The sequence below is a fragment of the Pezoporus flaviventris genome, unplaced genomic scaffold, assembly GCF_033815535.1.
Source record: "Pezoporus flaviventris isolate CSIRO_AGI_PZ_B2104156 unplaced genomic scaffold, CSIRO_AGI_Pfla_v1 ptg000045l, whole genome shotgun sequence".
In the NCBI taxonomy this organism is placed as follows: Eukaryota; Metazoa; Chordata; class Aves; order Psittaciformes; family Psittacidae; genus Pezoporus; species Pezoporus flaviventris.
This window is the reverse complement of record NW_026892593.1, coordinates 21798347-21813787: the sequence shown is the minus strand read 5'-3', so window position 1 is coordinate 21813787 and position 15441 is coordinate 21798347. Positions and strand designations below refer to the sequence as shown.

General features: G+C 37.8%; 1 protein-coding gene across 3 annotated transcripts in view; it reads right to left on the bottom strand.

Annotated features, from left to right (window-relative positions):
* Positions 1-976: 976 nt before the first annotated feature.
* Positions 977-15441, bottom strand: part of ASZ1 (ankyrin repeat, SAM and basic leucine zipper domain containing 1) — a 44592-nt gene continuing 30127 nt past the window's right edge. Inside the window, exons 10-14 of one of the 3 annotated variants that reach the window (XM_061467658.1) lie at positions 9949-10061; positions 5053-5158; positions 4512-4625; positions 2454-2579; positions 977-1194 (exon numbers count right to left, since the gene is read on the bottom strand). In XM_061467658.1, coding sequence (XP_061323642.1) covers positions 1012-1194; positions 2454-2579; positions 4512-4625; positions 5053-5158; positions 9949-10061 — 642 coding nt within the window. In that variant the 3' untranslated portion in view covers positions 977-1011. Of the gene's footprint in view, positions 1195-1682; positions 2580-4497; positions 4626-5052; positions 5159-9948; positions 10062-15441 lie in introns of those variants that run through there. The other 2 variants (XM_061467657.1, XM_061467656.1) reach the window with 2 other exon arrangements.

Sequence of the window (15441 nt, the reverse complement as noted above, 5' to 3'; positions counted from 1 at the left end):
ATTTGAAAGAGGCACTGGAACAACATGAAAGTGAATAAAGGACCTTGAAATTCACTGCATAAGCCCAAGTTTGGAAGCTGAAGAGGAAAATACAACTTTTTTTATATGTAGGTTAAAATAACCTTTGTTTATTATTTGACTCTTCTCCAAGACGCTTGCTGTTCATGTGTAGTTTATGCCATTTTGAACACTATTCCTGAACAGTGCACCATGCTAAAAATGCCGCTGGCAGAAAGCCCATGTTTAACCCAAATGCTGTTCACATGAATGTTCACAATCACGATTATAAGCATCTGAAATAGGTGATCCATAAAATACAAGCTAACCTCCAAGGTTAGCTAAAAGGCATCCATATGTGGGGATCTTTTCTTCAAATTGATGGGAAAAAGAATTTGGATTTTTGCTGTCTCAAATGGCAAGATCTACTAGTGAAAGAAAATGCATGTCTTGAAACAGAAACTATGGTTCAGTGTCCTTTGAAGTGGCTTCATAGCTTCATTAATGCAAATTCTCACTGAAGTGGAGAAGTAAGGAATAGTAAAGCTAAGTAACAAAATCTTTTCAAGGGCGGTATCACAGAAATCTTGTTAGTGGTTGAAATAATTCCACTTAACTGAAGTGTAAGTACATTTGGAAACACAGTCTGAGCAAAATGTCTGCCTACTCTCCCCCCCCCTTCACCCCAGAAATGCCCAATGCCTCCACCTACTAGAAAAAAGCCCCAAAGATGTTAGCTGTCAAAGTTCTAGTAGTACCTGTGAGCCATCCCATCACTGAGCAACTGCATCTGAACTGCATTTTGAGCTAATCAGAGGACTGCTGGGTACACGAAAGATTCCATGTGTATTCCATGTGAACCCCATGTGCAGTTGAAACTGCACTTAACAGCGTTTCTTAATACCATGGATTCTTCCCTTTGTGATATGTGTCTTGTTACTTCAGGATTAATTATAAGGTAATATGAAGAAACAGAGAACTATTTAAACATTTCCTTTACTATACTTTCTTGGTTCAAGTCAGCAAGCTGATAGTTTGTGCACTTCTCCGCTTCTGCTGGTAGATGGTGGTAGTGGGAAATACAGCTTGTCCCCTCTGACCCAATGTTGGGAACAGAATGGGAAACAACCCAATCTGTGTTGTATTTGCCTCTGGCCTCATCACTCTATAGGATGTTCCCTGCATTGAAGGAGAAACCTGTGAGGAAAGGAGGTAGAACTGCAGTAACAAGGAAACACACCAACACCCAATGTAGCTTTCTAAAACAAAAAGCAGAGAACAACTGTGACAGCAACTGGAGTAGCACTCAAGTTTTTATCTTCTCCTTACTAGTCTCTGAAGGGAACATCAAAGATTAAGACTCCACACACCCCTGAAAAACAGAGAGCCAAAGCGTGACACACCCATCTTCTTTAGACTCCTTTTATTTTGACAGAAGAATGACTCTTCAGAAACATTCAGCATTTTTACAGATGTTTACTGAAGTCTGCAAAACCGTAACTGAGTTGAATTAACTTATGCCAATTCCCTTTTTTCCCCAACATAGCTGGTTTGGTAACCAGATGAAAACCAGATATTAATGTTTCACTGTGGAATTACAAACACCTTTTTAAGTGCAGAGAATATTAAGAAAAAATTACTCTAAGCATGAAGCTGTTGTCATTGTGTCCTGGGTTCAGGAAAGACCAGACCAGGAAAAAAACACGCTGCTATGCCTTCTAAATTGCTTGCATTCTTACAGCAAAGGACTGCTATAATCCTTCTAATAGATGTGATGAAACTCTTAATGGTAGTAAATATCCCCAAGGAAACAGATTTCAGGCATAATTTGAGTATCCCAGTTCAGTGGAAAATGACTTTTCAGGCAACATGTAACAGTACCTCCACAGTCCTGTGACTGTGACAAAGGGAAGACAAGTACACCTCACCAGCAAGTTTTTCCTATGATAGATTCATATGAAAAACTGCAAAAGAAGAGGTCTTTATCAACACAGAACTGCATGAGATAAAGTATTCTAAACCCTCCCTCTCAACCCCAAAACACATGTGCATTGCAATTTTAAATACAAACATATGATATAATCAAAATTATTTGCTTATGTTCACCTCTAAACAACAGCTAAAGGTAAAAATGGAACTAGTAATTAGTAAGCAATGGCAGCTTTATGCCCAAACAGAAAAGTGGCTTTGAGAATTTCAAACTTACAGTCTATACCAAAAGTAATTTCTAAAATAACCCCCTAAAACTCATTTAAGCAGCAGTTTTGATTTTTATTAACTTTATTTCTGGATCAAAGCACTTACTGGATGCATATACTATGGGTATGGTGAGAAGCTACACAAATTTTCTCCTGACTTCAGCTTAGCTCCATATACCGAACAGAACTGCAATGTGAACGCATTTTCCAAAAGTATTCACAAGAATAAGCCTAAAGTAATGTTTTCTTTACCACTACCTTGGTTATAAAGAAGAAAAAACCAAATCCAAGCAATGTTTTGGCTCCCATTTTTACTAATCTTTTTTCCAATGTGGGTGCTTTTTCTGGAAGTTTCACTTCTCTGGGGTCATTCCTCTGTTCATGCTGAGGCAGATGTTAAAGTAGAAAGTGAAACAAAGAAAAAAAAAGTTAGGGTGAAAGCTTCTCAAGTATGTGCTAAGGTACCCAGTCCTACGAATCTGCATGCAGATACTGTTTCTTTCTGTTTCTGCCCTGCTTCAACTGAAATAAATGTGTGCAAACCTCTATCTTATCCAATACTCAATCATTATGTAATATGTATTAGAAAACAAAACTGTTAATTTACTCTAATTCCTCAGGAGTAAACACACTGCTAACAGATGTTACAAAAACCTAGTAACAAAACATTTGAACTCCAATCATCAAATATTTTAACCAGAACTTCTGCTATTTAATTACTAAACCAACTCATTAAAAAAAAATAAAGCAAGTTAAATAAGCAACAGGTTAGACTTCCTTGAAATTAAATGGAGAGTGGAAAGTGCCTGTTTGAATATACGCTGAAGATGAGTGAAGTATTGTCATTAAATGCAGCAGGGTCAGGTTCTGTTACCCTACCTTAGTTTATAATGCTTGGAAGGTCATCTCATTTATTGTGTTTTCAAATACTGCATGTTACAGACATGTACTGCTGGCAAAGTCACATAATGACTAAGCTTAGCAAACAGTATTGAAGATTTTTAGGGAACTTATACAAATTTATTATCTAAAAGGTTTAACTGTTTCACTTAAACTGGCACTTTTCATAATAAATGTTTTAGCGCTCTACTCAGAGTGCCCCATCATAAATTAAGCAGCACAAAAGTATTTTGTGTTAAAGTCTACACCAGTGAAATTCATAAAACATTACAGTATTTTAATAGAACAAGAATTACATTTTTGAAGTACTCAGAAGGCTGTTTAACACCTCTGTTTAACACTGGGAACAGAGACACTGTGCTTCATCTTGACAGTTATAAAACCTTAAGTACAGAAGACAGCGAAGTCAAGTGGCACCTAACTCAGATCCCCTCCAGCCCTTGTAACTAGCCTGTACATACAGGAGGCAAATATATACATACAATTGATTTCTGCATATTCAAAAGGAGAACACAAACAGCAAAAAACTTCTTTGTCACAGCCTCTATCTACCTCTTAAATATATTTAGTGTTAAGTGATTTATTGGGAGAAGGCTATTATATCAAATTTACTTAAACTACAGGAAACTCCATTAGTAGCATTATACCCAAGATCTGAGTTCCACATGGCTTTGTTCAGCAACAGATTCCTTTCTGACACTGATGCTCCATTTACTCTATCCCAGCAGCCATTCCTTTTACTAGCCTATTACTTAAAATGACCCCTTCTGACAAGAGCGTGTCATTGTGTTGGTTTGAGAATGACTGATGTGGTGCTAACATCTAGCCTTGACCTCTCCCACCCTCTTCTTTTGTCACTTGGCAGAGTTATCTGGGATGCTTCCCATTCAATCCATAAAAATTTAGTAAATTCTCTGTGAGTCAATAATTCCAAACAAAAGATTCCTTAATTAAGAAGTAAGAGTGTAAGTATTCAGAGTGGCCTTTATGCCACAGTGGTTGTCCAAGAGCACAGGGATACAGTCCACTTAATTCTTTCCTGTGGTAGAAAGAAAAAGATTGACTGTGCCTTCCTATTCCACACTGCTGTGGAATATTCCAGATTATTTCTCCTTCTGTCCATGGGAAGGTATAGGTGGGGAGAGGTGGATACAAAGTGTAAGCTACTGCTAAAGAGCCTGTGGCAGACCAAGACAATGTACAGTGAGGCTTCCACCTAGCACCCTATTTTGCAAAATAGCTAAAATAGCTGACAAGAAAATACCTCAATTCCGTGTGTACACTGGTGTTCTGCACAGCAAGTAATGATACCACTTCTGGGACAACAAAGGTACACTTCACTGATGGATGTCTCATTTGAAGTTGCAAGGAGAAACTTGTACATGGTATTTCAAAGCCTCACCTGCCCATACCCACCTTCTCCATCAGGTCCTGCAGTTTGGCAACTTCTTCTCCCAGCTTTTCAACAGTGCAAACCAAGTCTTTGCAGACTTCAATACAATTTGCAGTTGGTGTCCACTGCAGCACCATCTATTAATAACTATAGTTATTTGCCAGAATTACTGTAGATTGTAACTTAATATTCCTTAGTCAACGTATCATAAAAGTGCCAGAAAAAGTTTGTAACTGCATTTACACTGGGTTTTCATTGTACAATTTCTGCACAACATTATTCCTACAAACAGCCTTTGTGCAAACCTTTTGTCACCCTAACTCCCTTATCAGCAGAAACATGAAGAAACAGCTCTATCTTCTTTCTTTGGGTAGCTTAACTTTTTGAAATCAATTCTTTAAAAAAAGGTGACCTTTAGAGAAAGAACACTGGACAGCTCTATCTAGCTTTATAATAATCAAGCTGGCTGGTGTCTGTTCATATTTTTCACTTTACAAGGTAGAATAATATTCTAGAATAATGTACTCTAAATCAATCTTTTTTTTTTTTAATTTGGTTGAATACCTTTTGGGAGCGATTGAGAAAACGCTTATTCACGGTCTGCACAGGAATGGTCAGCTTAATGCACTTCTCATTCAACTTCTTCAAAAACTTGAGGAATTCATCTCCACTACAAAAATAAAATGATATTCTGTTATCTGTTAAAGGCTGTAACTTTTTGCAAGCTAAGTGTTATCTATGCATTTCCAACACTGGCTGGTTAGACATGCAATTTCATTGCCTAAAAATATTAATCCTGTGGCCCTGTATTTTAATATAGGGTAGTATAACACTACATCTAAAGTCTTAGCAGGTTTTGGGGTGGTTCTGTGTGTGGTGTGGTGCGCTGTGTCCCCTCATCCTTCCCCACATCCCCACCTCTCCACTCTTTTGGAAGGACAAAAAAATCATTATGTTATCTGAAATATTCACCTCATAAGATGTACTGAAAACCAAAAAAGTGTCACCCCAAAGCTTATCAGAAATATTCTATTAACCTCCACTTCTATCTTTCATCAGTCCTGTACTGTCAACAAAAATGTTTCATTAGCTGCTGCACAAGTAATTTTATAACATGTGATGCACAACACCAGCAACACTGTTCATGTGCATGTGTGCATACAGATCACAGTCCTGCAACACCAGAAACAGAGAATTTATACTCAATTTTATGGGGACATATCAATATTTCTGACTTGCAGCTCACATTTTTGATGCAGATGGTGGGAGAAAAGTCTGGTTTGCAGTTTGGAGTGAGGACTGAAATGACCATTAGTCTCCAGCACGGTGGAAGAAAAAAAGAATCCAGTAACACTAACCTGGCCTTTCATTCTGGAAATATATTCCTCAAGGCCTAAAATCTCTGATGTTATCTACTTCAAAGACAATTTATACAAGCAGGAAGACAACCCTGAAAATTAGTTTTACCAGTATCTCCGAAGAGTGGAGAAAATGATAGAAAAAATTAACAGACTAATTTCACTGCTAAGTTTCTGGAGCTCCCACATGACACTGACTCCATTTATTTTACTGGAAGCCTCAAAGAATGTTATTTATCTGTCATGGTACTGGCCAGAAAGTTGTTGCCATTGACTGGGCAGAGGAAAAGAGGACAAGGAAGAAGATCAGCCAATTGTTTTTATAGTGAGCTCTCAAATCCTGAGAAGTGCCTGTATCTCCAGGAGAGAAGTTTCCACCATGTATGAGCCACCCAGGTGAATAACAAGCAGGGCTTTAAGTTCCTATAGCAGAACTTCCTGTTATCTTTATGGAAAAATCTGAATAAATTAATTCAGACCCTACCATTCCTCTTTTCCCTAGAGCAATCGAACCTAAATGCAACATATACCACCTTACTGCTGCTTCTGATTGCAAAAAGGCATACATTACATTTCCCAAACAGCTAAACAGCTACTTGCCAATGTGGTGCAAGTATCTAAACAAGAGACTGAATTTAGCCCAGAGAGTGTTTTCCTTCAACTTTGGCACAAGACCATTAGTGAGCAAAGTTTCCACCACTGCTCAGGACATCTGTGATTTGCAACACTGCTGAACATTTAAGACTTCAACCCTTAAACCAGAAATAAACAGAAGCATCAGTAGGAGTGCTGGAGATTGAAAACCGAGACTGTCCATGGTTTTTATGAAGATGGTGAAGTAAGGAAGCCTATTTGCTTGTTTTTATAAAATAAATTATTATTTATTTCAGAACAATATAACTGAACTTGAGTATTTATGGTAAAGCCAAACACAAGAAATAATCACATCTGGAGACAGTCTGAAAGTTTCTCCCATGTTACTATAGTCAAGCCATGCCTGTGAAAATTTCCTTCAATTTAAAGGCATAATTTTTTTAGCTGGCTAGGATCAGTTGTGGCAACTTCTGTGTTTTGTCACAAAGGAAATTATTGTTAGGAATTCTGGAAGGATTCGCAGCAAAAATAAAGTTGTCATGGCCATGACATGGGGAGGCGAAAAAAAAAAAAAAAGGGAAAAGAAAACCATTTATACTTCTCATATGTCTTTATTATATCAATAATAGTTCTTAGAAACCTATTTCATAGAAATGTTGTATCTGTTGCAGTGACATGTTCTTATATTTGTAAATGGAAATAAAGTTTTCAAAAAAAACCCACTTTTGAAAAGAATTAATGGCTGTCAAAACACCAGTGGCTAAACAGCACTAGACACTCTGTGAGTTTATAATCAATCAGTTCAACATTTTCTACTATGTTAGTTTTTCTATGACTTAATGACTGATCTGCCTTCTCACAGAATGACTTTGAGCAAGTGGGAAGTAAAATCTTTATATAATAGCATGTAAACATAGCCTATGATTTTAGTCTCAAGGTCAGATTCCTAAAATACATGTCAAGCCATTTTCTAGAAAACTATGCAGTGCTTGCCATAACTGAAATGCTGTCATATAATGTGTACTTCAATCTTCAATCAATTATTTTCTGGTTTTGAGAACTATGTATGATCTAAACCCATACTCTGCCACGAATTAGATATGTAAATGGTATACAAGACTGTACTGGGCATCACGTGGGTTTTTGATTGCATTTGGCCGCATGTACAGTGAACTAACTGCTAACTTCTTGTATGTCACCAACAAAGATGTTATAAAGCACTGGTCCCTATACTGACCTCTGAGGAACACCACTCATCACTGGTCTCCACTTTGACATTGAGCCACTGACCATAACTCTGAGTGCCATCATCAAGCCAATTCCTTATCCATCAAGTGTTCCATTCATCAAATGCTATCTCCTCACAGACTAGAAGCAGCACCAAGGTCCTGTATCAGGAGATGAACACTCTGCTCTCCCAGCCCATCTCAGTCTTTCAATATCTTCTCCAAGTGCCTTGCATGTCCTCCCACATCCCGCAGCTCAAACTTGGCATCATACTGCAAAATGTACCTCAAGCAGCCTGAAAATCCTCCTTTGTGTAAACACAGAAATGGATATAAATACAGGGACAGTACCAGAATCAGGAGCAATCAGTGCATGTAAGAATAAGTGCATACCAGATAGACTTATGTAACCAAGGCACAAAAGACAACGCTATGGCAGGAACACGTCATGACGTGACTGCTAATACATAGCGGATTCAGCTGCCTCCAAAATACAGTGATGTGTACAGAATGAACCCAAGCATATTCTTTGGTCCAGTGAACAACATAACTAACAGAGTCTAGCTTTATAGTAGCCAAATGATAAAGAGAGCTGTATTATTTGTTTTGGAGAGTCAAGAAACAGCTAGGAAAGTAGCAGCACAGCTGTCAGATCACTAGTCGACAGGGAGATGCACACTTTAAGGAGGAACTGAACCCTGACTTTTCTAGACATAGAAAGTTATTTTATCAGTAGATTGGATGCAAGGCAGTTTCTCCCCCCACCCCCCCAGTACCACTCTAGGCAGGCCACTGCAAATAAGGCAACACAATGCTACACAAATGATGGCTGAAACTGGGAAGGAACAAGCACAGAGAACCTAACTTACTACTGGTGCAGCTACAGTACAACAAAGGAGCAGCATCCCTAAAACAGTCTTCTCTAGGTTAAACAATCACAGTTCAATTGACTAAAGCCTTGGAAAGGCAAGCCACAGCCTTATGCCCTGGTCCATTTCTAAAACATTTGCAAATTAAAACTGCAAACTAATCCTATTTTCAGGAGCTATTCTTTTGTAGGTTTGGGAAGTAAAAAGAGGAAAGATATGAGTACAGAATCTAAATTCAAGTCTAGGTCTCTGGAAAAAAAATAATATTTACACAAATAGAGGAAAAGGGGTTTAAGAAATCTTAAGACACCTTTGCCTTTATTATAACCTTCATTCTTCTTTTTGTACTGGACGTGGAGAGTGCTCTAACAGTGCTTAAGGGACTGATGAAGTTTAATAAGCTGAGGGATGTTCCTCTCAGCTCAGGTAGGTCTGACTTTGATGGGACTGCACAAGACAATACTGGAAGTATGAGAGGTATTGCAGAGCTGATGCTTAAGGCTGTAAGAAAAAACCTGTAATGGGAAAAATATCAAGTTGGAATGGAAGTTTGAAGGAGTAATGCTTTCTTACAGAACAGTTTCCTTATGAACCTATTCCTACTGATACATATAATATATGATACGGAAAACATCTTACAAAGTTCTTAATTTGTAATTAAAAAAAAATAGGTCTTTTAGAAGTTAGTTAAAACTGTGTCCAGTGGAAAAGAACAACAAGGAAAAACCCCTGAATACAGCAGTCCCATTTATTAAGGTAGACATGTAGTAGACATGTAGACATGTAATTTAAATCTATCAGTTGAAAATTAAAGCCCCATGCAGAAATCATATATGCATCTCTCCCTCCCACACATCTTTTTATTGCACCTTACAATCAGACAAATTTGACTTCAAGACTGAGAGTGCCTGTACAATCCACATCACGTGGGGTTTATAAGGCTCCATGCTGCTCTTGAAGCATGGGGCAGCAAGGATGGCAAAACCCATTTCCACAGAGAAATAAAACCATATTGGCTCACTGAAGCATATCAGAGAAAATAAAGCATGATTTAATACTGCAGCCCAAGAAGCCACTTTCAGAAATTATGATATGAGTAGTGAAAACCCTGCACAGCAAGGCTGTGAAACTTTGAGGTATAAAGAACAAACTCATTACTCAAAAAGATGGCCAAAGTAATGTCACATAACAGCAACATAGTCAGATTCCTACATCAAGAACCTATGCTTCCAACTTTCTTTGTACAAAACACAACTACCACCAGCCCTTGTAATCCACTAACTGGTATACTCTCATGAGTGTTATGCATGGGATAAGGTGTGAGAGAAATTTACCTCTGAGCTACAGAAAACAATGCAGTTGTCTTAAATAGTTCGTATTTCACTTCCATTTCCCTAGATATACAGTTAATACCTCAATTCCAGCTTCATCACTTCAGAGACATCTCCGATTCTTGTTTCTTCCACTTTTAGCTTGTTAATGGCATCTAGGAGTTTCTGCTGATCTTCAGGATTTGTAAGGCCAATCTAAATTTAAAGAGTAATTCCAAATATAATTTACTTTCAATACTTACTTGATATAACAGGACAGTACCATTTATTGTGCAAGCTTCTAATTATTAAAGAGTCAAAGAAGTTGCTTTTAAGTTACTGCAAGCAACTACAGTGCATGCAACTGCCAAAATAAAATAAAACCACAGAAACTATTCAATGATGCAAAACAAAATTATAAGACCCGAGGAAAAGCCAAACTGAAATTGTACAGGATGCTCAGATAGTTTAAGGTTTATTAAAGGGGAAAAAAAAAAAAAATGCAGTTTTTGTGAGTACCTCAGTGTTAGGATGTTAGGCTCATCTATTTCAGAATCATCTCGGTCATTTCTTACAGCAAAATAACCAATCACCATGACAGTAATACAGCATTAACTCAGATGAAAGAATGGAAACTATAAATTGGCAAAGGCAGAATTTTACAGAGAGAGGGCAGATTTTCAGAAGGGCTTTTCCAAGCTTTTGGGTGTGCAGTTCTTTCAGTTAAACCGGTCTCAGAAGATATGATAGCTCTTTGTAAAACCTAATTTTCTTACAGAATGTCATTTAAAAAATAAGTTACGTTACAGAAATCTAGTTGGTGCTATCTCTAAAGCCGCAGACAATCAGAAAATAGCAGAGAGAACACAATCTGTTAAAAAGACATTCAAGCCAGATGTTTCTACCATGAAACAGCCTGTAAAAGAAGCCTTTTTATGTATCTGAAGGACAGCATACTTATAAACTCAAAATAAATTTATGACCTCAAAATAAGACCAAGCCTAACTACTACCTGACATCAGTTTATACAGTCCCGAAGCTCAAATCAGTTCATCTTCTGTACTCTTGGCTAATGCTGCAAACAACAACAGAAGAGTTCTGAAGTGTTCAAGGCTTTCTGTCTCTTTTAGCTGAAGAAAAGAAAAATTTTCTTCAGAAGACATATACCATGTAACTGAGATCCTCCAAGTAATACTTGGGACAGAAAACTTCGTCAGCTGTGTTATCAATGAACTATCTCAGATTACATATTAACTCATATTTAAATCCTAGGCTAAGAATTTTTTTGTAGAACACAAAACAAAAAAAGTTGCTCACTTGTTAAAACAGAAGCGTTCCTGTGGCACACTCAATATTTTTCCTTGCTCATCTGAAAGGCTGCTGTGCAACACAGGACTTCTAATGTTGACAGCCCTAAGGATGCTTCTCCACACAAGTGAAAAAACACATAATGCCAGGTCCAAGTATGACTTTGTTCCTAACTCTCCAGCCAAGTACCTGGATGAAGCAGGAATGGAGCATTCTGGAATTTAGGACCACAAGGATCCTGCAGCCTTCAAAGCTAGAACATATGTGACTCTCTCTTATGTTCTGAGGACCTGAAGCTCCCTGCTGTAGCCTCAGAAATCTGTAAAATGTGTTTGTAGTCTCCCAGATTTTTTTAATGATTGCAGAAAGAACTTTGGACATGCAGCTGACAACAGACATCAAACACCAGGCAGTCTCACTTCCTCAGATGGTGCCGAGCAGCAATCCTAGGGAGGAGAAGTTACTTAGAGAAATGCTTGCTTCATGTGAGACTATTATTTCTGATGTTTAGTGTTCATTGTGGCTCCATAAAACAGTCCCCTAGGTTCCCCACCAGGTGCTCAGAATTCACAGGTAACATGCTAGACGACATACTTGTGAGCACATAGTTACATTTCAAAACCATGTCATAAGCCTACTGTTACAAGTCTACGGACAAGTAAGTTCTTCAGTAATGTAAAATCCCAACCAGATTAACTGGGAGTTTATCTACAGGTGACAAGAACTTTACAGTTTCCAATAGTTGCCACAGGTACCTGAATACATTATACTCGACTCCCTAGGGTAACTATCACTAGCAGCCTTAAGAGAGAAAGATCTGTGTTTCCTAGAAATAACTAACTTTGCTTATGTTGAGCTGCAAGTCTGCTCTATTTATTAGTACTCAGGTTGGCCTTGTTGAGCCCTATCTGGTATAAACTCATGCTTTCTTAATGCTTACAAAGCATTGCAGCAGTCATTTCATAATGCAGAAGTAAGCCAATTTATACAAGAGCAGCAAGTTTACTTTTAATTATAATCAACAAATCAAATGAGCTCTCCCAAGAGTAAGCTGGTTGTTATTCTTGAATATTAAAAAACTATTTTGCTTAAAGCAGGAACTATTGCAAAGACTGGGTTTGCTTTTGACTCCGTCTTCTCACTCCTACAGCAAGCAAATAAGGATATAGTTTTCTATCAGGAAGACACTGTACTTTGTCTCCCTATATATAAAACAATTCAATCCTTCTGCAAATGGATCAGTGACCGAGTACCACCACATCTTGAAGATATTGGGCTTCAGAAGTAAAGAATGTGATAAAAGTCATCATAGATAAAGTTTTCCACCTCCACCACAGTAATTCTGAATTTGAAGGTACTAGGTGCAGAACAGTAGACATATAGACTAGTCCACACTGTTTCCCAAAGCAGAAAATTTTTACCTTTCTAGACAACCACCGCTGAACACAGGGGTTACAGAGAACCTGGCTACTCATGCAATGATGAATGCATGGAACAACTGTGGTGCAAGAAGCCCTTCTTCCTTATAGATTAGCAAGACTGTAAGTTGGTGTTAGTTCAGTTACTCTGCAGTCCAAATAACACAAATATTATTGTCAAGTGGCCATACATTTAAGAATGTGCAAGTGGTGTACAAGAACTTGCTTACACCTGTGAAATAATGCTAGGCCTACCAACTCTAACGTCTATGTTACTCTTTACTTAAATAAATACTGAAATAAAAAACAGCCCCTGAAAATCCATGCTCCAAACTCCAGTTTCAGCATCAACATGACTTTCCTGTTACTCTTTAGATGGAAATGAAAGATGACATGTTTCTCAGATAAACCAGAAGTTATGCATAAACTCTTACATTACTGCCAACTTGCCCAAGTGGCCACTATTTTAAATAAGCTATTCTTATTCTTCTGCCAAATATTAAATGTTTTTGCAGGGAGGGAGGGGCAGAGAAAGAAGAATCCTGGAACTGTAACATAAAAGCACACAGACCTGACAATTCTCTAACAAAGAAGTTAAATGTCTGGGTTATATTTTGAATTTTGATGGGTTAACTTGTCATTATGCATTCTCAAATCCAGAATAAGATGCCAATTTCTCTTATTTTAAACTAATAAGCATGTAAGAAAAGAACCTTCATACTCTAAATGCATCCAGAAGTAAAATTACTTCTGTTGCTATCTTTTGAGACAAATGCTCAGAAAGTATTCCAAACCCCCCCCACCAAAAAATCCAGACAAAAAAATATCCAAGGGTAACGAGCAGCACAGAATCAGACAAAAACCTTCAAATGTTGAATAGACATGTTCCAGTATATTGAACAGACTTGTTTCAGTATGGAACAGTTTATAAGCTTAAGGAATGCGAGGATTTCAGCTTTGAAGAGTCATTGTTTAGGCTCTGTGCAGAATACAGATAAAGATATTTACAGAGAAAGTATCTTTCTGATATTGTTTGATGGAGGAAAGTGTATCATGTTAGTGACAGGATTTCTCCCCATTCTCTGGATACAAAGCAGCTTGGTTCAGAGGCATCCATCAGAGGTCATCATTAATCTTTGTAGTAATAAGATCCAGGCTCTTTAAAATAGCTGGCTGTTAGTTGAAGATCTGCCATCACACTAAAAACTTTCAACTCTGGAGTTAGGAGGAAACAGATTAAATTTGTTCTATCAGCAGCGTGGGGAGAAACTGTTAGTAGAGCTCTGTAACTAAATTGCATCAAGAATTTAGGGTAACTTATGAAGTGCTAATAAGGCAGGAGTATTATGTCATTTTTTAAACTCCCAACTGAAGACTCACTAATTAATTTACATCCATGCACAAAGCATGGCTTATTTTCCAGAAGTGTTTCCTGCTGTTACACAGTTCAGAGGCAAAACAATTCTGTTCCTATAGATACAATTTTTCTGTGGAAGAGGAGCTGATCCAGGCATTTATTTCAGTTATCAAAAAAAATCCCTCTTTATAAGAGGGTCTCTGAAACATGCTGAAACACTGAAATGGAGGTTATCAGTTCATGTGAAACTACAGATCCTTCTTTGATGAAGGAACCATAAGGATTAGCCTTTCACTAAAGTCCACAATTCTTTCCTTCCCCCAGCGTCTCTGGACAAAACTAAGTAATGATTACATCAAACCAGGTGATCAATATGAACACATACGCAGCCAGATTTGCAGTGTAATGCAAGCATGACAAACACAGCAGCTCACAGTGGTAAGAAGAAAGCTACAAAAATCTCCTTTAAGAGCAAAATTCCTGTCAGTGTGGGCTTTAGGGTCCATAGAAAGCCCATACCCAGTGGTTGTCCATTTGGCATGATCCTGAGGCTTCAGAAAAGCAGTAACATCAGAACATGTTGACATGCCTTGTAATACCTAGGTCTAAATGAACTCTTAAATAATTTCTTCACTGACAAAGCTCCCTGTACATGCACCTGCTGAGATACAGAATTATTTCTGAGCTCTGGGAAAACACTTAAACCTTACTCAGTTACAAGACAAAACTTCATGCAAAACATCCCTGTGACACCAACTCTGAAGTAATAATTAACATCTGTATGCTAATGCTGGTTCCAGCTGCTGGAACACATGCTTCCTTGGTACCAGAACAGGGCGAGTAAAGCTGACATGGAGGAGACAACTAGCATCAGTAGCAGGCTTGAGTCAGTTATTTCAGTGAGACATCTTTGGTATGTCAGACCTGGTACAGTGTGCTCAGAAGAATCCTGTGGCCTGAAGTATTTGCGCTATCCCAAGGAGACTCCTACAGTTGGATTTTATTATGGCATCCTCCTGTAAACACAGGAAGTCTTTCATTCCCCACAGGAATAATTCCAGCAAAGACTAAGGAAAAGCAACCACCCTATTTCCACCAGAAACCGAAATCCTGTAATAATGTGTCACTTAGTCCTCAGTAACAGTGAAATACCAAGTGATTTTAACTGATACCAAATGGGAAAACAAATACCGAAAATAGTAACAACTGAATTTTAAAATGGAACAACTTCCTGCTCAACCCAACTTCCACATCATTGCAGCAAAGAAATACTGAGGACTTCCAAATACTGCAGACTTTCACTTTGTAGTCAGATGTAGGCAAAGAAGATACAAGAATTTAAGTCAGAAATCAAGGCTAATATGTGGGATTTAGAAAAGGTCTGTCTATATTCACATTAAAACTCAAGAAGTTGCAGAAGATTCTGAAAACAGAATTCTTACAAGTTCAGACATTTATAAAGATAAGATGTTAAAAAAGAAAGAGGAGAAAACTAAATGAAGTTCTAAAGTAG